A 23,111-nucleotide genomic window follows, 5' to 3' on the forward strand; every position below is an offset into this window, starting at 1 on the left:
GAAGAAAGGAAGGACAGGAGGAAGAAAGGAAGGAAGGAAGGACAGGAGGAAGAAAGGAAGGACAGGAGGAAGAAAGGAAGGACAGGAGGAAGAAAGGAAGGAAGGAAGGACAGGAGGAAGAAAGGAAGGAAGGAAGGAAAGGAGGAAGAAAGGAAGGAAGGAAGGAAGGACAGGAGGAAGGAAGAAAGAAAGAAAGAAAGAAAGAAAGAAAGAAAGAAAGAAAGAAAGAAAGAAAGAAAGAAAGAAAGAAAGAAAGTGGGAGGTAAAGAGAAGTAAGGGGGAGAGAGAAAAAAAAAGAAAGATGCAGACAGCACAAAGAGATGCTGAGAAGGAAAGAACATGCAGGTACAGAAAAAGAGAAATACAGAGAACACATGAAGGAGAAAGGAATGAGAAGGCAGGACGAGAATGAGAGGGAGTCAGAAGGTGAGGAAGAGAGGGGTAATGGACCATAGAAGAGCAGGGATGAGCAGACAAGATAAGGAATCAGCTGGGAGGGGAGGGACAGAGAGAAAGAGATGTGAAAAGAGAGAGCAATAGAGCGATGTGAAGAGAGAGAGAAAGAGTGACTGTCATCAGATATACAAAGGAATTGGGAGCAGAAAGGGAACAGGAGAAATGAATGAAAGAAGAATGCTTCATCTACTGCCAGGATAAGAATGACAGCAAAGCAATGAAAGAATGAAGAAGGGACTAGTGGCAGTAGGTTATAGGAGGTGATAGAGGTTACAGCATCATTCCTCTTCATTCTATGGATACACAATCCTGACTACAGGTACTGGCAAAAGAACATACAGAACTGGTGCTGACACAGCGACCACTATAACACACTAAAAAAGTGCAACACGGCACCAACAATGAGAAACTCCACCATGGGGGACCCGTTACACACAGGGAGAAGGCATCTGTGACTCGGCTGGAACCTTGGCTGTCTGCAGGCGGCACAGGAAGGGTTAAGCATCGCCTTTAAAGGAAGCCCGCTCAGCAGCACTTCCACCAAACACAAATGAGAACAACCCTGGGAATCTATGAAGCACCAGTCTGTTGCCAAGGACAGAAGGAATGAACTCCTCCACACTGCTCCTAAAATCCCAGTCATCTAGGAGATGTCTTTATTCCAGCCCAATGTCCCAGCAAGTTTTTTTCACTGCTGCTGAATCCTACAAATAGGTGAAAGCTCTGCAACCTGCCATAGGAGACAGCGAGGAGCTGAGAAGGAGAGGGGGTCTGGGATGTCTTGGAAGGATCTTCTGTACAGCTTACGAGGAACCTCGGAGAAGATGCAAAGCCAGAAAGGTAACCTATCTCTGATGATGTGCTGGGGGATCTAACTAGGGGAACGTCTGATGTTCTGGAGCCACATCACATTCTGTATGATAGCTATTGAGTCATGGGGAACGAGAATTCTGCAATCTGTGCTTCCCCAGCTTCTGCAAAACTACAACTCCCAGCATGCCCAGACCAAGTTCATTTCTAGGGATCGTGGTTTTGGAGCCACAACATAATATCTCTTGGATCTCCAAGCCATTGGGGGAATGGGGACAACTTGGTGGGAAGGAGATACAGGGCAATACCGTAGCCACACAGCCTCATGGCTACTGAAGAAGTGATGCCGGTAGACCTCTGCCCCCCAACAGCTAGAGGGCTACAATGCAAATGTAATATAGGCTGCAAACGAAGACTCCAAAAATAGTACCTGCAATGAATAGAATCTACTAATACGATATTAATCTTCAAGACATCGCAAGGGATTCTTTCTATTTCATAGTTATTCTGTGTTGTCCCCCGTACAGCCACTTGTTATTCCGGTTACAGCCCGGCCAATACAGCTGGGACCTGGGAGGAGAGGGTTAGCCACCAATTACACATGCAATCCAATAAGACAGAGGAGGAGATTGCCCTGGGTCACAGACTTCAGCCTCCTTAGGGGCATTATTTGTGACAAACCATATCTCGGATTTACCTGTTGTCCTATATAGAATACATATTAGGAGGAGGCTTGGGCGTCATTGGTAATACCTTCATCTCTTCCTCTTTATGACTTTATGGCTGCAAGGCAAACGTCAATGCATATGGCTGCTCCCAGTCACCAGGATCAGCAGGATCCCATGGGCTGTAAGTAATATGTAGCGCCCCCAGCAGGGTAGGTGCTCAGTGACACTTACTAGAAATCCATTGTGATGTCTCATCAATACGCTTACCGTCTCCATAGGGGGTGAAAGTTGCTTCAGCAATCCAATACCAAATAGCGACCAAGTTATTGACCCAATTGATTTGAGCCGATAGAAATCTATCATAATTATACAATCGTTACGGACTAATAGAAGTTGGTGTTAGAGGTCCTCATATGTATCCGACCCCATCCATTATAAATGAAGACAGTCAATATCTAGTCATGTCACATTTACTTATCGACCCAGAATAAGTTAGACAAAAATACATGTAGCGTTATGGGATCCTACACGGATCGGTGCGCTGTTCATCTGATTGGTCTAATGGTACTACAAATCCCAGGATGACCGGCTAGGACATGCTGGATCTTATAGTCCCAAAGGTGGCGCTGTGCCCCAAACTGCAGCAGGTCGAGATACTAAAGTACAATCCCTGTATGCAGCAGCAAACACTCTCCTTCCACAAAGCTTAGGCTGTGTTCACACTACTGTCAGATTGTAGAGAAAAAACAGCGAGGCCTTCCCATCATGACAGAACCCATATACAATGTGTCACACCTACAAATATACTTCTTTTTCTCTATCATATCAGTTTCTGGGAAAGCTGGGTGACTACCAGTATTAAATGCAGTGGTTTGACCTAACTTTCCAGAATTTCCAATGACTATTAACAGCAGTTATACATCGTCCCTCCACTCTCATATCCCTGCACTGATACTAGACCCGATGTGCCATTCAGGGCTCTCAAAAAGTTGAGTTACAGTCCGCAGCGGCAATGACCCAGAACAGGATAACTTGAGTCCAATTAAAGTAGTGACATGATTTCAGAGGAAAGAAATATACATATATACACTGAGACGTAGGCCAACCCCAGCAGCAGGCACAGCTGGATAGATGCCAGGATCCACTGGGCTTGGGGGGATGCCAATGATGATCTGGGTAAACATACACTTGTCAGGCCAAAAGTAGTGGTAAACAGGGAGCCTGCTGGGCTGTTCAAGGGTCCACATACATCTGGAGTCTGCACTAGATGTAGCAGAGCTGAACCTGTAATTCATTGGATGTAGCAGAGCTGAACCTGTAATTCATTGGATGTAGCAGAGCTGAACCTGTAATTCAGCTTTAGTGGGTGCAATACTGCATATAGCCCTAAATTCTCTAAATGGTAGAGCTGTTGCACCCACCATGTCCTGGCAGATGACATGGTGGGAGTTGTAGTTATACAAGAGTCCTCCAGGCACAGGTTGGGTACCACTGCTTGTGATAGACCATTTTAGGAGCATACATCACAATGAGAACTTTTATAGACGTGAACATAAAATAAATGAGGTGTCAGCGGCTACCTGGCTCCCGGGATCTGTCTAGCTCTGATGTACACAGACATTTATATACACAATTATGGAGAAATAGCATATTGTCTCGTCCCCTGTGACAATGGCATTTATCATTCTGAACACCGGCGACATTACAAGGGCAGATCTGTCTACTATGCTATTTACCACTTATATCGGATGCTGGAAAATAAATGTCATCCTGGTTAATGGTAATGTACGGATTTAAGAGTGCATCCATAAGGAGATGTGTACATGGATGCTTAGTTATGGATTATTACTTATCCACACACCTCACATCTATAGACGCACACTCACTGACTATACGATCATAGAGATCAGTACATACATAAGACAGCTATACGGTCCATATCCTGACATCACTGCTCTGCACCTACCTGGCTGTCCCATCCATGTCTGCATGCTGCTTGGCATATCAATAGATGTAAAGTCATCCACATTGTATTCGTTTCAATGATCATGTACAAAGAAGACGTAAAGTGAAATGTTATCCTGCAAGGGGGCATCTATATAGGTCTAGAGAAAAGAAGGTTTCACCATCAGCACAGAAGGGATTCTTTGCTGTAAGAGCAGTGAGACTGTGGAACTCTCTGCCATGTGATGTTGTCACGGCTGATTCATTATATAAGTTTAAGGGAGGCCTGGATGCTTTTCTCGATAAATATAATATTACGGCAATCCGGAGATTTATTTTGATTGCCATGCTGAAGTATGGGAAGGCATTTTTTTTCAATGTTCACTTCTGATGGGGCAAATGGTATCTATGAGGGTTTTTGCCTTCCTCTGGATCAACATAGTAGGGTTATAGGTTAAACTTGACTATGTAATTATATGAAAGTATCATTGTTTTGCTTTATTGTAACTTTTGAAAAAGTTGCTACAGATCATTGTATCTCCATGGTAACAGACTACAAACTATGTAGTCTGATCCTGCAATCATGTTCTTTTCGTCTACTTGTTGCCAACACACATTCTATAGAATAAAAAGTAGCAAACAGGATTACAGTGGTACCTCGGTTCTCAAACTTAATTGGTTCTGGAAGACAGTTTGAGAACCGAGCAGTGTCTTCCCATAGGAAAAGTGCCCAGTTTTATCGTAACAGTACAGGACAGAACAGCACTATACTGTACAGGACATTACATACAAGAAATGTTCAATAAAACCAGCAATTATAGTACAGTACTCACTAACTCCTCACTTATCCTTTAGAGTATAGTGCCCCCCCCAAGCACTGTAAAGTATGGGGGATGGTGGTGCACTGACTGTACTACTACTGTACTGTATACGCACTCCAGCAGTCTTATACAGTACTGTACTGTATGTGAAGCCTCACCAGTGCTAAACTCACCAGGTACAACCCACCATCCACGCTCGCAAAAACTGTCAAGATACCGAGTACTGGGTGAGACTGGGTGCCCAAAAGGTGTTTGAGAACCGAGCAACCAAAGCAAACTTTCCTTGAAAATACAGTTTGAGAACCGAGCAGTTTGACAACCAAGGTACCGCTGTATAAAGATTATATTTGGGAGTATATGGCTATAGGATCTGCACAGGGTTTGTTTTAGCAAGTTATCATGGTGGTGTACATGAGCTGTGTACACAAAACGGGAGGTGTTTTCTATCAGGTCTGTTGCAATGCTGCTTCATTTTAGACTATTTGCAGGAATAAAATAAGATTGTGCAGGTGTATGTGGCTTGAGAATATGACCCCTTGTTTACATTTTTTATTCTATTTTTTTAGCTATTTACATTTAAAATAATCCTAAAATCTTGCAATTTTGAGCCACTAGGCACAATAATGAGCCTATCCTGTACGGAAAACTTTTCAGCAGTCTTCTTTATATCATCACAGGCAAGATTGTAATTAAAGGTGAAACCAGAATACAGATGAGACTGAACTGGGCAATGCACAATAGGGCATGGCCACAAATCTCCCCTTCTATGCACAGTGACCTCTGCATAGGTCACAGAGCATGTCTATAAAACTCTACCATAGACGTCAATGAGTGAGCTCTAGACTATTGTTTCCTATGGTCCATGTGGAAGCTCAGGCACTATGACTGCCCCCATAATACAAAAAAAGAGTGAAGAGTGAAAAATAAGTGAAGAAAATAAATGATGTGACACATTTCCTTTAAAATAAATTGTCCCATGATAAATATAGATCACATAAGCAAAAAAAAAAAAAAAAAAAAACACCAGTTATATTTGATCAGTTGGGGTCACACAGCTACAACTCCCCCCACTGCCTAGGTGCCCACATTGTACTTTGCTTATACATAACAAGTGCTACTAATACTTTTAAAGTCCCCATGCACCATCATTAACTGATGACTGAACCATTGTTCAGCTGTCAGTATTTTTGTGTTCTCTATGAGGAGGGGAGGGTTAAGCTGCAGCCAGAGAGCTCTGGGTACAGCTTATCTCTCCCAGAACAAAGGGGTCGGGCAGTGATTTTCTCCCAAATAAACAAACATAACCTATAAAATATAAGAAAGGGTTAAACACGCTCTGCTAATAATACAGCTATTGCTATATTGATGGAGAATCCCTTTCACGAGTACTATTGACCAACGGCAATGTACTAATAGATTTTTTTCTCCTTTAAAACAATATTCAGGTTACGATCTTCCTTTGAAATCAACACATGGAATCAAAGAGACATGAAAGGAAAAGTAGTGCTTGAAAAAGAGAACTAAATGTACTGCAATAAAAGTGGTTACTCCATGAGCGAGACAATGCACGGCCTATCAATCAGCTTAAAAAAAACAGCAGAATCGATATAATACGGCTGAGATAGACAAGCATTGAGGAGGAAAACAAGAAAAGAAAAATTATTCTCTATTCAAATATACTTTTCAGAACAATTTACAAATTATGAAATAGAACTTTCTTTACAAAATGTTACTTGCAGAATCACATGAAAACAACTACTGTAGTCTTCATACAGTATGAATACTTAGACCATAAAAAAGACCATGCTTACCTCACTGTGCTCCCCAGCGCCCTCCTGCTTGCTTCTTAGGGTTCCCCACTCACTGACAGCCAGCTTAACCAATCACTGGCTGCAGCGGGACAGCTCCGGCTGACTGGCTGAGTGGGCTGTCAGTCACTGAGCATGAAACCTGGAGAAGCAAGCAGGAGGGTGCCAGGGAGCGTGGACAAGTAAGTATGATCTATTTATTAGTTTTTAACATCAAAGCAGCTAAACACCTACATTTTACAAGGCTATAGCACTATATTGCGCTTTGAGAATAGACCTTAATAGTAATTAATATAGCTGCAGATTTTACAGTGAAACTCGCATTAAATCCGCTGTAATACGGTATATATGAACGTACCCAAAAGGGGTATCTCAGGCCATGTCAGGAACTGTCCAGGGCAGGAGCAAATCCCCATAGAAAACCTCTACTGCTCTGGACAGTTCCTGACATGGACAAAGATGGCAGCAGAGAGCACTGTGGCAGACTGGAAAAAATACACCACTTCCTGCAGGACTTACAGCAGTTGATAAGTACCGGAAAGCTTCAGATTTTTAAATAGAAGTAATTTACAAATGTATATAACGTTCGGATACTAGTTTTTTTAAAAAAAAAAATGTATATATCTGGAGCACTGCTTTTTAAAGGATGTCTGAAACTAGAAAACAGGATTTGGAGCTGCAAAATTATTTGTTAACCAGAAACAGCGCCATGTTTGTCTGTGGGATATTACTGGTATTACAGCTTAGACCAGATAATACCAGAAAGAGCCCCCAGACCGATACAATGCTGTTTCTTAGGAAAAGCAGACCATTTTGCTTATAGAAAAATCCCAGCATGCACTGCACTGCACAGCGATTTAGGCTACAAAAGTTGGTGATTCCTGCCCTCTCCCTGCTGACCTTCATAGAGAAGCTTATTGGTATACGTGTCACTCTTATTCCAGTCCCTGACTGGCACTATAGGTTTGGTTTATTTTTTGCACACCTGCGATACACCTAACTTATAACAGTTTGTCATGGTGACAAGTTCGCAAAACCAGCAATAAATTAGCTATACATGGTGCCGGCTTTCATAAAATTTAGGTCATGTTATTGTTTTTTTTTTGCATGCCATCTAAAGCAGGGATGAGATGCATGGGATCGCCTTAGAGAGAAGCTCTCCTGTACCGGGTATCTAATTTTATGACATCTTTAGCTCTTTCCTCAACTATGTAATTTTTCGTGAGAATACAATAGTGACGGGGCACAATGCATAGGAGTGAGGCCAGCTGGGGCCTGTTTCCTGAATTTTTTTTAGCTGCAGACAAATCCTTAAGTGTTCTCTTCCAGCATTACACACATGCACACCTATCTGCAGCCATTCAGACCATGGCAGCTTTACTCCCAGGTTTATTTTTAACGCTGGGATACATTTTCCACTTAAATAAAGAACAATACAAATCCCCTCCCTTCCTTACAAACGGCCCCAAATACACCAGGTACTTGCCAGATTATTGTTAAAGCCTGAAAACATGACGATAAGGAACCACAGCGGTGTAATGGCTTGATACAACCTCCATGCTGTACGTGGTACCGAGAAGAGACTATAGCAGTGGCATCTAATCCAGCTGTTGCAAAACTACAATCGTTTTTTATAACTGATCCATATTAATAGGATACATAAACTGATCCCTATGGAGGGGTCTCTCACATAAGCCAAGAAGCCCCCGGCTACAACACTGCACATCAGCTCTCATACAAAAGAAGGGCAGCTGTTATGGAACTCCTAATGCACAAAGTCTCATAGCACATCGATGTCATACAAATCCATGATACGGCACCCATAGATCTATTGTAACTGTATGCAAACATTATTAGCTTTATCATTCTTATGGATTTATATGAAAACCATGGTACTGCCAGGCTGGATCATCTATGATCAATCATGAAATTATCAAATAAAAAAAAGTTATATAGATTTGTAAATTACTTCTATTAAAGTCTTTCAGTACTTATCAGCTGCTGTATGTCCTGCAGGAAGTGGTGTATTTTTCCAGTCTGACACAGTGCTCTCTGCTGCCACCTCTGTCCATGTCAGGAACTGTCCAGAGCAGTACAGGTTTTCTATTCCGCCAGCCTCCGTGTCATAATGACACTCTATGGGAGGCTTGCTTCAGCGCTGAGAGATGCAGCACGCGAGCCTCCCATACAGTGTCATTATGACACGGAGGCTGACAGCATTGCGCGGCGGACAATTTCACCACTGAATTCCGCCGTTCTTGCTCTGTGTGAACGGGGCCTTAGGCTTTGCCACTGCTGTGGACAGTTCCCTGACATGGACAGAGGTGGCAGCAGAGAGCACTGTGTCAGACTGGAAGAAGTACAGTCCACCACTTCCTGCAGGACACACAGCAGCTTATAAATACTGGAAGACTATTTCCGGAGTACCCCTTTAGGCTCAGCATTGCTTGCTGGCCATGTTATTAGGGTTTTATGCCTTTGTTGCCAAGATGCACCCGACAATAGAGATATCTAGGCTTAGAACGTGTAGACTCCTTTTGACTGTCGTAGGAGTTCCACCCTTTGTCAGCCCTACTTTCCTGTTGATTAGGCATATTGCTCAGAGTGTGTTTAAATGTCTTTGCATACAGCTCATTAGGAACAACCAACATCTACTGCCATACTCTGTGATAGATTTCCACTTTAAAGAGACACTGTCAGTAGGTTTGTGCTGTCCTATCTCAGGGTAGCATAAACTAGTGACCAAGCAGCTGAACAGAATGATGGATCACTTACATTGTTCTGTGCAGCCGATATCCTTCTGAATAACTAGGACAATAAGTAGTCCTCTCTATTATATGCATGAGCACAGTAGTCCTGGATATTCATGAGATGCAGAAAACTCCGCCCACCAGCTGCTGATTGTTAGTTATCTATCTATGCTGTGTATAGGCAGCAACTGTCAATCAGCAGCTGGAGGCAGGGGAGAAGGATGTGGCAAGAATCCTATTCTCCTGCATATAAGGAGAACAGCTGAACAGAATTATACAAGTAATATACCAATCTGTTTAGCATTTCTGTAACTAGTTTATGCTTTACTCATTTAAGGCAGCACAAACCGAGATTCCCTTTAAGTCGTCCATTGTCTCCTACTGAAAACACTCTTGGTTGGGCAATGCTCTCTCTTGAGTAGCCATTTCTACAGCTCAGTGAGGTCTGTAAGCACTTTCCCTTTTAGTAGCAGATTTTCAGAATTGTTCCTTAACAATTCTGGAAAAATGTATGCCATAGGTTACAATAATTCTCCATTGGATGTTGTTACGTATCTGTGAGCTTTGTGTTGGCTATGCAGTCATGAAGCTTGGTGACCATCCTCACAGTGTGATGATTGCATAACGTCTTCCAGGACTTTTTTCCCTAAGGATTTTATGCCACCAGACAGGTTACATGAACACAGCTTTAAAATCTAAAGTAATGGCTCTGAATATAAGCCAACCCCTATAATATGAAGTAGATGGCATTTACTTGACTCCCCTTATATGCCCTTTTGACATTTCTAATAACTTATGAATTTATTATGAATTTAGGAATGAGGAATATTAGGCTTTAGAATAGAGAAGATCTGTCAATGTCAGCAAATTATCCAAACCCGAATGCTTTGCGTTTGACTTGGGTGCCGCCCTAGTAAAACATGGGCACAATGGCTATACACACGTTTCCAGGACTCCCTAGGGCTGCATCCAACTTCTGCAGAAGCAAGGAGTCAAACATTGAGCATTCAGGTTCGGATAACGTCGCCGAACCCGAAAATTTTGACAGATCTGCTCATCACTACTGGACTTCAAAGAACACAAACATCAAACAAAGCCCAAAATTCTGGACAATCTCCTATTCACTTCATTATGTCATGGCCTGTCTGGCCGAAATCTCATATAAAGATGTCTCTTGTTGCATTAGCAGGTGAATAATTTGCACAGATGCTAAGTGCACACCTCGAACCGAGAATGGTCAGACATCTAGCAGTGCACACATAGCCCCGTACATAAAGACACACTTGTCCTAACAATGGAGCACCTGGAATCCCTATTTACTAAGAAGATCAAATACATTAAGTAAACCAAACGGTGACATGAGTGCTGTCAAACAGGTTGTCAGGAGGTCTAATGCTGTTGTCTCTGGATATTCTGTACCCAGTAGAGAAGAAAAAAAAACCTCTTTATACTAGATAGACATAATGCCATTCCAAGAATATCACAAGTGTTACGTGGTGGTATAGTTGGTCATGGGCGATGTGATGTATAATTTACATTCTGTGGTTCTACTGAATCAAATGTACATTAGGGTAGAGCCCTGTGCTAATCTAAATTCAGCATTGTAGATGTGATTGAAGGAATTGTCACCATATTGAAGGCTTTTGTACCCAGCAATATACCAGTTTGCTATCAGACGCTGACTGCTGAGGAATGGCTACATGCACTAATGCCTAAGGAAATTTGTGGCCAACATGGAAATTCCCCCTTGTTTGAAAAAAAAATAAATTCATAAGTGTTCCTAAAAATAACTTTTTTTTAAAGGAAAGAAGTCAAACTTATGAGTTCTCTTTGAATTCAATATGTTCCTAATAATTAACCAAAGTGGTAAAAGTTCTTAAAGTGACTCTGTACCCACAATTTACCTCCCAAACCACTTGTACCTTTGGATAGCTGCTTCTAATCCAAGATCTGTCCTGGGGTCCGTTCAGCAGGTGATGCTGTTATTGTCCTAAAAAAAAACTTTTAAACTTGCAGCCCTGAGTCAAGTGGCTTAAAGTGTCTGCATCGCCTCTTTGTCCCTCCTTCCTGCCTTCCTCATCATTAGGAATGCCACTGGCAGGATCTCTCCTATTCATCACTTGTCTGAACACTGCACAGGTGTTTGATTGTTAAGGCCCATGTGCAGTGTTCAGACAAGTGATGACTAGGGGAAATCCTGCCCAGGGGCGTTCCTAATGATGAGGAGGGTGGGAAGGAGGGGCGAACAGGCAGTGCAGGCCTAGGGCACAGTCATTCTATGCCACGCCAATTTGACACAGGGCTGCAAGTTTAAAAGTTGCTTATTAGGACAATAACTGCATCACCTGCCACACGGACACGGGGACAGATCTTGAATTAAAAGTAGCTATCCGAAGGTACAAGGAGTTGGGGGGGGGGGGGGCAGAGTCACTTTAAAGGGGGCTGTGATATGTTCTGTGATGTGCTGTTCCCTGTTCCTACTAGAAATGTATGAATAAATAACCATGTGGGTCATACCAATTTTTGGAGGGTGGAGGGTCCCTACTCTATCTGACATTATCCAATCGGAGCTGACAGTGCCAGACTCTGTTGGGACATACCCCCAATTGGAAACACCCAGTTGGTTATTAAGTCATGCATTTCTAATAAGAATAACAGAGGAACTGAACATTGCAGAGCTATAGGAATAGGTGATCTACGATTAATATTATGATTAATATTAATATTTCATGGGCATTGCATATGTATGCAAAAACAGACAAGTCAGGAGTGGGAACAGGTCTTAAATTATGGACTACTTTTATCTACTTGATAAGGTCAACATAAGACTAGTCTAGGTGTGCACATAGGGAATGCCAGGACTGTTCAGAAAGATACCAGTAGATGAAAGCAGTATCAGAGCAGAAGCTACTCATTGATATAATCTAAGGCATTACCCCACAAAAAATATAATAATTACCATATCACCCTAACACTCATTACCATATCACTCCTGGTCATGCTTGACATATCCCATGACAGAGGAGAACTGGAAGCCAGTCTAAACAAACCACCAAGAGGTCCCATGAGGAATTAAGGGTTAAAGATTAAACAATGAGCTTGTTGTGTTGGGATTTAAGAAGAAAATAAAAGAAACAGGGGGTGCAGTGCGTCCCCGTCCAATGTAAATAAACAGAGAAAGAAGACAAATAGCGCCCTTCAACGCAGCCAACTGATCCAGAATCAGGGAACTAGAGGTCTAGTTCTCAGGGCACGCGGCTGCAAGTGGAGCCTTATTGAGCAGTATCTTCCAGGTTTTCTGAGAATGAGAGGACACAATCTTTTATGAAAAGTGTATATATAGTGTAGAAAAAAAAACACACTACACAAAATGGAGTATAGACACAAAGAATTAGGTTTGAAAAAAATCTGGTTACTAAACCCAAATTCACCATAGGCTGTGGCCATGTGTTCAGGACTCCCGCGCTCCTCTCTAGTGGTAATATAAGCCAAGATGCAAGAAAATATATAAATCAAGTGATTTTAATACTTTAAGACATTGCTTTAATAATGTAAAATCTCCAAAAGCAGAATTAAATCCTCACTTCCTCTTATGGAGGCCAATGTGCTATGTGCACAATTTAGGAGATCTTACAATGCAGGCAAAGTAGTTCTCCTCGAGGAGCTGGTAATGCCATATACCGGAGGCAGCCTACCTCTAAGTCAAGGTTCGAATCCCATTAAAAAGTAAGAAGACCATCTGTAGACAGCTATTTGGGGGGAATTTGTCCCTCGTCAGAACAGAATAGAGTACTTTCTGGGTAAAGTGGGTCTGAGGGGTAACTTGCCTCCTTAGGGAGACCTCCAACCAGCATTGCACTGGACCGCGGCCTACAGATGGGTCCTTTTAGGCTGATAGTCACTAGTGCTGATTCAAGGCTCTTTTAGGGGTCAAACATTGACTTAGAGAGTGGCACTAAAAAGCAAGTTCTTTTGGAGAGTCTCTGCTTATTACCTGGCCTACAACAGCCACTATGTCAACTTGGTGGTCTCCCCGAGAAGAAACATTACTCCCTCAGACCTAGGTTGTATATTAAAATACTTACTTGAAAACAAAAGTACAAGGCAAAGAAGTCCAACCAATAATCCTACAGTATTGATTCAGAGCAAGGCAAAAACTCCTGAGGGAGAAGTCAATTACCTCTACAACCATAGTTGTCCATGAAATTCTCATCAATGGTCCCCCACAGTCTTACTTTACACCCTTTCACAGCCCAAGGTTTAGTCCACCGACCATGTCCCTGCTTCCTACATTGCCAATTTGTTTTGACTGAGTAAATAAAGTCTATTCAAGAAACAAAATATTTCTGTTTTTCAGATACCGGACAACGTGAAGATTGAGGAATCTTTGGTATTTATTCAAGACAACTTAAGACAGTAATCAAGGTATGGAAATGCTCTTCGTACAGGAAACTAAAGGATGCTCTCTGGCTTGTGACCATCTGACACTTTTATTTGTGTACCAAGCTTCCAATGTGATAAAAGAAGAAGGCTCCTCACGAGAAATGATCTCCGGTAATTGACTGCTCCTAGGAGGTCACCGCTTAGCCGTTAATGCTGACTACAGTATGGATCTTGGCCTGTCAACTTCTGCTTTACTACACATAGTTTCCTTTAATTAAAGTCTCACGATGGATGTATACAACACAGCAAGACCATCAATCACTTGCAATTTCTCATTACAAGAACTAAATGAATCATATTATTGCAATGAAAGCATGACCAGCGATGGCCTTCTGGACACCAACAGGCATTATTTCATTGGGCTCCTATTATCATGCCTCTACACAGTCCTGCTTTTTCCAATAGGATTCATCGGGAACCTCATGATTTTGGTCGTAAACATCCGGTTCCGAGAAAAGATGACCATCCCGGACTTGTACTTCATCAACTTAGCTGCTGCCGACCTCATCCTGGTGGCGGACTCTCTAATTGAAGTGTTCAACCTGAACGAGAAATATTATGATATTACTATACTTTGCACCTTTATGTCGCTTTTTCTCCAAATCAATATGTACAGCAGCATATTTTTTCTTACATGGATGAGCTTTGACAGATATATTGCACTGACAAAAGTGATGAAATCCAATATATTTCGAACTAAAGAGCACGCACGATTAAGCTGCGGGCTGATCTGGATGGCCTCCATATCAGCCACGTTACTGCCATTTACTGCAGTTCAAGTACAGCATACGGAGGACGGTCACTTCTGCTTTGCAGATGTCAAAGAGATCCAATGGTTGGAAATTACATTGGGGTTTATCATTCCTTTCGTGATTATTGGCCTTTGCTACTCTTTGATTATTCGGGTGTTGATCAGGGCTCACAAGCACCGAAACCTGCGACCGAGGCGGCAAAAGGCGCTGAGAATGATTGTAGTGGTTGTTCTGGTCTTTTTTATCTGCTGGCTACCAGAAAACGTATTTATTAGCATTGGACTATTGCAAAGCGACGGCCAGCAAGAGGAGTCTTTCAGGCATAGCCACCCTCTTACGGGACACATTGTCAACCTGGCAGCTTTCTCCAACAGCTGCTTGAACCCTCTGATTTACAGCTTTCTTGGTGAAACCTTTAGGGATAAGCTTCGACTGTACATCAAGGACAAGAGGAGTATGTCTGCTCTCAATAGGTTCTGCCAAGCATCACTCAAGTCGGTCATTCCTGAGAGCACAGATGGACATTCTGACATCAAATTTAATAGTGGAGTGTAAAGAAAGTGGAGCCATCTTTGTGCTGTGAACCCATCATTCAACATGACACATCCATAGCAGACCATCTACAGTTCATTCCTGGTATAAAACATGAAGTTCAGTGTTCAGCTCACCCTGTACGCTCAATACATGCAAACTGTTCAATGGTAAAGAGCAAGACGATGTACATCTCTGCATATAATGTATGGCTATATAATTTCACATTTCAGTGACAAGTAAAGCAAATTAACATGGTCCATGGTTTCCCGTCTGGTTGGCTTCTTCTCCAAGATCCATGCCACCAAAAACTAAAATATCTTGTATGTATTATTTATTTTTAGAGTGTCCTTGGTTCCAGAGCGCGGTCCACATGATAAAGGGTTAAAGTGCAAGTCGTAACATAACATCTGCTATGCGGAGACACCATAACGTGTTTCTCAACGTCAGTGAGCTAGCCAGACTTTCTTCCGGGAAGGAACAACCAAGCTAAGGGTGGTCTCCAGTCAAGGAAGCCACCTCAGCAAGGTATTCATCCACGGACAGCTGTTTCAGGGTATTTGCCCTTCATCAGCCTGGAGTAGGATTCTGGCTAATGGGAGCAAAGCCTATTTAAGTGCATTAAAGAGAATGATGGTTGACCAGCAGAGACACCATCAACATAACAACGTAACATAAAATCAAGTATAATAGACATGGATAAAGTATATGACTGGTACAGAGGGAGAGAGGACCCTGCCCATGAGGGCTTACAGTCTACAAAGTGAGGGGAGTCAGTCGATAACAGAGTTATAAGGTTGCCTTTGAAGTTTGTGATGGTGGTTAAGGTCCAAATGTGTTCAGGTAGTGAGTCTGAGAGTATGGGGGAAGCTAGGAGAAATATTGTAGGTGGTTGAGTGAGAAGCGGACAAAGGGAGACAACAGATGTAAGTCTTGTGGGGGAGATTGCATAAGGGGGTTGTTTTAGGGTATGAAGTCAGAGAAATAAGGAATGAACACGCTGGGGATGGCCTTGTAAGTCCAGACATAATACATTTTTTCCCATGATGAGTTTTAGAAAGGAAGGAGAAGAAAGAAGATATTGCTAATGGAGGGTGAAGAGGTGACATCCAGACCAGATAGATTGGAGAGTTATCACCATAGCGAATTTCAAGCCATAGAATTCCATGATCTGACACAGGCCAAAAGTATAACTGGAGAAAAGTAGGGGCTCTAGGAAAAAGCACTGGGGGACTCTAATAGTGAGAGGGCAAGAAGAGGAGGTGGTGTGCGAGTGGGAAACACTGAAAGTGAGGTTGTTGATCCTGTGACAACAAGGGATAATAGTTTGTAATAGGCAGGAATGGTGGCAGTTTAGATGGAATGGTGGAGGCAGTAGCCACATTGTAGGTGGTAAAAAACTGAATTGGATGAACATAAGGAGGACAGTTCAAGGTAGACTTGTAGTTCGAAAAATGACATAGATATGAGCTACAACATTGGGATAGTGATTGTGCACTAGTTTTGTAATATACTTCAGAGAGAAATCTAGAATTCTGCAGTTTCTAACTGGAAGCAATAAGCTTGTTGTCAGACACCTCTAAGACTGGATTCACATGCTACAGATTTATGCACACTATCCTATGTAGCTCAAAGAAAAATTGCAGGAACCAATGTGCTTACTGCTGAAACAATTCCATTCAGAATGACCTGATTTTAGTTGCAGAAACCTCTTCAAGAAAATCTGCCACCCTCACAGACATACACACACAAAAAAAAAAAAACCTTAAAGCGACTCTGTACCCACAATCTGAACCCACCCCAAACCACTTGTACCTTCGGATAGCTGCTTTAAATCCAAGATCTGTTCTGGGGTCTGTTCGGCAAGTGATGCAGTTATTGTCATAAAAAACAACTTTTAAACTTGCAGCCCCGTGCCCAAAGGGAGTATCTGTGCCCTAACTTTGCACCACCCCTCTGTCCCTCTTCCCCACCCTCTTCATCATTAGGAATGCCACTGGAACATTTTCTCCATGTTGAACATTGCACAAGTAGCCTAATGATCCAGCCCATGTGCGGTGCTGACACAGGAGAGGAATAGGAGATAATCTGCCTGGAGCATTCCTAATGATAAGGAGGGCGGGGAGGAGGGACGGACAGGGTGTGCCAGCCTAATGGTGCGTTTACACAGAGAAATTTATCTGATAGATTTCGAAATCCAAAGCCAGGAATGGATTTGGGAAGAGGAGAGATCTCAGTTTTTCCTTTATGACCTGTTCTCTGTTTATAGTCTGTTCCTGGCTTTGGCTTTAAAAATCTGTGATAAATCTCTCTGTGTAAACGCACCATAATGCATACACAATCTGCCAGTTTAAAAGTTATTTTTTAAGACAATAACTGCATCACCTGCCAAACGGACCCCAGGACAGATCTTGGATTAAAAGCAGCTATCTGAAGGTACAAGCGGTTTGGGGGGTCAGATTGTGGGTACAGTCGCTTTAAACAAGCGTCAAAAATGCTCCTAAAAATGTTTCCTATATACTGCACCTTCTATATACTGCACACACACAGATGAGGGGATCCTGCTCTCCTATATCTGTGCAGCACACTCTCAAAAGTAGCAGCATGGAGGGCATTATACAGCAATTTAAAGGGTTACTGATCATTTACCACTTTACCCAGTAAGAACCCTTTAAATTAGTTATCCAGGATTACATAAACATAAATGCTTTTTTCCTGGAAACAGTGCCATTCTTTTCCTACATGTGTGTGTGTGGCATTGCAGCTTGTTACTATTAAAGTGGCTGGAGCATAGGTGTAATAACACACGGAACCAGAGAACAAGTGTGGCACTCTTTGTTGAAGAAAGCAACTATTACATCTTTCTATTTCTACATAATCCCTTTACCAACATATTAGAAGCATGGCTTCAGCGAGAACTGAATAACTCTCCATGTCTGATGCCGATTCTGGAAAACTAAGAAATTAAAGATGCTTAAGATTATTCTGCCATACTGTTCCATATCATTGACTTCACAGGTTATGTAATTAGGAACTTGCTTCCGGATCCCTAATGTCTCGGCAGGAGCCCTGGAGTTCCCACTGAAGTGTAGAAATTACACATGGCCTTTTGAACCTGTTCCCTTTATAAGATAACGTCAAACTATGACACTGATGTAATTAAAAAGTAAAAACAGGAAATAACCTTTTACAAAAGGGGGAAAGTGATACTATTAATGGCTACAATCGGTCCAAGAGAAAAAAAAAATCACAATCTATGCAGCTGTAGATGTGTATTAGATGTAGTACAGCCAGAAACGATGTATAGACTATGCAAAGGGGTTATCCAGGAAAAACATGGCTGTTTTCTTCCACAAACAGCACCACACTTGTCCTCGGTTTGGGTTTTGCAGCTCAGTTACATTGAATTCAATGAAGCTTAAATGTAATACCACACACAACCTGAGGACAGGGGTGGTGCTGTTCTTGCAAGAAAGTAGCTGTGTTTATTCTAATTCTGGATAAAACCTTTAAACTGTTACAAAATACAAAAAGTAACAGTATAGAAACTAGGGCCGAAGTGCTAGATGTATTCTCAGATTTGACGTCCTTTCTTTAATAGGATAAAGTAACAGTATTACCCGATGGTCACAGCCATGGACCTATAGATTACTGTGTATCTCTGGTGGCAGTGGTGGACAAACAGCTATATCTTCCAATAGCCGGGTATATGTGGGTTGTCAACAAAGAGAGAGTGTTGAAATTAATGCAAGGCTCCTCTGGCACTGCCTTATATCCCTGAGAACGAAAAAGATTGAGCAGTCGAAAAGCTTTCAGTCGACCATATATACATAACATACAAAAATGTTGTTTGAACTAACGGATTTAGGCCAACTGCCTAATGTGCAGTTTGTCTCCCCCTCAACTCTCCCTAATGACTGATGTTAGGGCCTGTTCACACTGCAGAAAACAGGTGGAAATTCCGAGCGGAATTCCCGCAGTAAATCAAAACATATACAGCGTGAGCGCACACTAAATAAATAGTAAATTAAGGGAAAGAAGTGCGAGCGCTTCAGTAAAAATAACCGAAACAAACCAAGAGACAAGCCTGAAGAAAAAGAATGCTCAGCACATCCAAAAATTATACCCAAAATATACTTTATTAAATATTGACAGGTAAAAACACACAAAAAAGAAAGAAAGCTGTATACAGCAGTAGACTCCCGCAGTAGACTCCGCTCGGAATTCCGCCTGTCCACTCGGCTGCCAGAAGAACTTCAGGTGAATGACTACGCTACCTGCACCGGAAAGATGGCAGGCCCTGCTCAGAGGGGATGGGACACTGCCAGCAGGAGTTGGGCAGTGCGGGGGACTACACTGCAGGTTCTCCCAGACCCCCAGCAGGGCTTCCAGGCTGCAGCTAGTCACCCACCTCTAAATTATAGTCTGTATAGATCATTTAGAAGTGGGTGACTAGCTGCAGCTGGTAAGCCCTGCTCTGGTCAGGTAGAAGTTAACATTTTCCGACGACTCTTGAACCCCTGAAAATCTTCTTAAAAGTCGAGGGTCGTCTTATAAACCGGAAAATATGGTATATAATAAGAACTAATCCCATAGCAAAAACATAATAAATCTGACATTTTAGTATGGCATTGTAGAATGTACAAAACCAACGTAATGACAAACAGTCAAAGGATTCAGTATGATTGTGTCCTGTAAACTGCAAGGACCTGTCAAACGTTGATCCGAGTGACTCTTTCCTGTCTGGAATTGGCACAACACTCCAAGAGCCAAAGTGAGGGGTCCGGGTGTGGGGCACTGCGTAGCCGGAAGATTAAAGAGCCTGTGTATGAATTCCTGTGACATCATGTGGCATTCCGCAAACATCCTACCCCGACCACTCCAATATCCGGAGAATGCCGGAGTAAATGAGATGGTATCAGCCTCTGGGAGAAAACGAATGAGAAAGGAAGAGCGCTTCCTAACCGCACTTCAGCATCCTAAAACAAATATCATACTAGGAAACGGGAAGCGCTCTCCAGTAAACTGCAAGCAATGGGGCAAAGCTTCAGGTACAATTGCTCTGGCTGCTTTTATCTCACGCTTTCACCTTTCACGTGGCACTCCGGCTGGTCATAAAGCCCAGATGTATAAAGGCTGCAGCGATAGCTAACCTTGTGGAAGTTTCCTCCATCTGCACGCAGGACCTTTGGAGCTCAGCTATTGGGTTCTTGGTCACCTCTCTTACCAAGTCCTTTTTCTTCCAATGACTTAAAGGAGACCTGTCACCCCCCGTGCCGGGTTGACAGGCCCCCTGACCCCCAGCTAGATCCCCTTATACAGACCTCATCTGGCCAAGTCCCGCTCCCGGGACGGAAATATCCCGGTCAGAAGCCGGCGCGCGCGCGCTGTGGGGAGAGGTCCAGCGTCCATAGAGAATGAATGGAGCCGGACTCATCTCTGCAGCGCGCGCACGGCTCCATTCATTCTCTATGGACGCCGGACCTCTCCCCACAGCGCACGCCGGCTTCTGACCGGGATATCTCCGTCCCGGGACCGGCTCCGGGAGCGGGACTCGGCCAGATGAGGTCTGTATAAGGGGGTCTAGCCGGGGTCGGGAGCCTGTCACCCCGGCACGGGGGGGTGACAGGTCCTCTTTAATTTGGTGGGGCGCCAGCTCTGGTTGTTCCAAACAAGGGAATCTGTCACTAGGTTTATGGTGCCTTAAAGGGAACCTGTTACCATGAAAATGGTACCTAGGCTATCAGCATCATGGTACTGCACAGGAGCTGAGCGGATTGATATATATCTTTAGGGTACAAACACACACAGCAGATACGCAGCAGATACGCAGCAGATATGCAGCAGATTTGATGCTGTGTTCAGTTATTTAGATCTAATCTGCTGCGTATCTGCTGCGTATCGCAGCAGTAAATACGCAGCGTATAAGCCGTGTGTGTGTTTGTAACCTTTATGGAAAAAGTTTCAGTATAACTTGTAATTTATTGATTAAAATCTGATATTTCCATTCTAAAGAAACCAGTCCATTGAGTGACACCGCCCACTGGACTACTTATCACAGAGCAGGGATTTCCACCATGTTAAAAGTTATGGATTACGAGAATAATTCGTTCGGGGTCCGCGCTTGTAATCCAAATCCACTCTTAAACCAAAGCAAATTTTCCCATAAGAAATTATAGAAATGCAGACAATTGGTTCCACACCCAAAAAATAATGATTTATTATTCTGAATAACAGGTAAAACAAATGAAACAAACATTCAGAAACAGCAGAATATGTGATATTATAAGTTACTGTACAGTAATGGAGAGGATGGGAAACACAAGGGCGGACAGGGACTGCAGGGAGCAGGAAGGAATGAGCAGGGTGTATGTGGGCACATACATGCAGCACTGTCTGTCCGGGGAGAGAGGGGTTACAGCTACGGAGAGATTACCTCCACAGTCCTGTCCCCTGATGTGAGCCCCAGTCTGAAGTGGATCCGCTATGATTTGGAAGGTGAGGGAGACTTCCTGGGTCAGAGTACAGGGCTGTAGACCCCGCTATGCAGACCATGCCCCTCCTCCACTCACGCTCCCACCCAGTACAGGGAGCTCTTAAACCAAAGCAATGCTCTTACACCAAGTCACAATTTTGAAAAACTGTGAGCTCTTAAACCAAAACGCTCTTAAACCAAGTTACTCTTAAACCAAGGTACCACTGTATATCAATCTGCTCAGCTCTTCCTGCTCTATAACATGATGGCTATAGATTAGATAACATTGTCTTGGTGACAGGTTCCCTTTAAATGAGGGCAGCATAAACTAGTGACAGAAATGCTGCACAGATCGGTTGATTACCTACATCATTCTGTTCAGCTGGGTCGTCCCAAGTTATGTCTAATCAGCTAAATCAAGGTGCAGAAACATCTCAGGAATGGCCAAGGGAAATCATTTTCAGCAAAGGGTCTGAATACGCACGTCCATGCCAAATCGTGGTTGTCTTTTCTTTTTAATAAATTTGCCAACATTTCTTAAATTCCTATAACAGGGTATTAAGTGAAATATTAATGATTTTTTATTTTTGTATCTATATTTGTGTACAGGGGTAGGAGGAAGCCACTGGGTACCACCTTGGTGACCTTGAACCAACCTTGTTATAGTTACCAACGCTCCAGGCACCATGAAATTCCTTCTAGGTTCCCTCTAAGTAATATTTTTTTAAACTTAGACGCATTTTGACCCCTGGTGTACCGAAGACATATCCAAAAATACCAAGGGGGAGATTTATCAAACATGGTGTAAAGTGAAACTGGCTCAGTCGCCCCTAGCAACCAATCAGATTCCACTTCTCATTCCTCACAGACTCTTTGGAAAATGAAAAGTGGAATCTGATTGGTTGCTAGGGGCAACTGGGCCTGTTTCACTTTACACCATGTTTGATAAGTCTCCCCTCAAGTCTTTATAAGGGGCTCCATAACCCTTACCCTCCGATTACTGATGCTTACTCCAAATGTACTTGCGGGAAATAAAAAATAAAATGCAGCCAATATACAAGTCAGGCAATCCTAGGAGGGAAAAAAACCTTCTACCTTCTCCAGATGATGGAAATGTCTTGATCCTTGTAAAATTACTGTTATTATTCGTCTTTACAGGGATTCTGCTAAAACGCCTTGAATGACGCAGTCCACCGTAACATAGGACAGCCATACAAAAAAAACCCACACATTGCCATTCATGTCCCACTTATCCTGTGCAATTTACAATGTTATTAGTGCGCTCCTCGCTGGGTGTAATCTGCCTAGAAATGCATGTTGTTTTTCAGGACTACTCACAGATTATACGGGATTATCATTATTATTAATGATGACTTCCACAGGACAATGTATTCCCTAGACTCTTCTCATCAATGTATGGTACATACAAATTTAGAGAGTAAAAAATGCTCAAACATAAAATTACATACATGAAAGAGCACAAAAATAACCTTGAGAAACCCCCACCAGAAGAGGGGGATGGTAGAGCATGGGAAGACCCGGCTGGAGAGCATTCATCCAAGGCAAACAGCACCAAATTATTCTCATCATTCAGATACTGGTCTTCTACATCAGCAACTATAGTAAATCAATGAGAACCACATGTGGCGTACA

The 23,111-nt window shown here is 42.7% G+C and overlaps 2 protein-coding genes across 6 annotated transcripts in view; one reads left to right on the forward strand and one right to left on the reverse strand.

Moving 5' to 3' along the window:
- C9H7orf50 (chromosome 9 C7orf50 homolog) overlaps window positions 1-23,111 on the reverse strand; it is a 225,749-nt gene that overhangs the window by 177,204 nt on the left and 25,434 nt on the right. The window lies entirely within an intron of this gene.
- Window positions 786-15,234, forward strand: GPER1 (G protein-coupled estrogen receptor 1). 2 transcript variants are annotated; one of them, XM_069983876.1, is made up of 2 exons: window positions 786-1,296; window positions 13,615-15,234. In XM_069983876.1, the coding sequence occupies exon 2, from the start codon at window positions 13,928-13,930 to the stop codon at window positions 15,005-15,007; it is 1,080 nt and encodes a 359-aa protein (XP_069839977.1). In that variant the 5' UTR covers window positions 786-1,296; window positions 13,615-13,927; the 3' UTR covers window positions 15,008-15,234. The 2 variants fall into 2 exon arrangements, with proteins under 2 accessions (XP_069839977.1, XP_069839978.1); XM_069983877.1 differs by lacking the exon at window positions 786-1,296 and having other exon boundaries at window positions 13,659-13,682; window positions 13,764-15,234.

This window comes from Dendropsophus ebraccatus, chromosome 9 (assembly GCF_027789765.1).
Source record: "Dendropsophus ebraccatus isolate aDenEbr1 chromosome 9, aDenEbr1.pat, whole genome shotgun sequence".
NCBI lineage: Eukaryota > Metazoa > Chordata > Amphibia > Anura > Hylidae > Dendropsophus > Dendropsophus ebraccatus.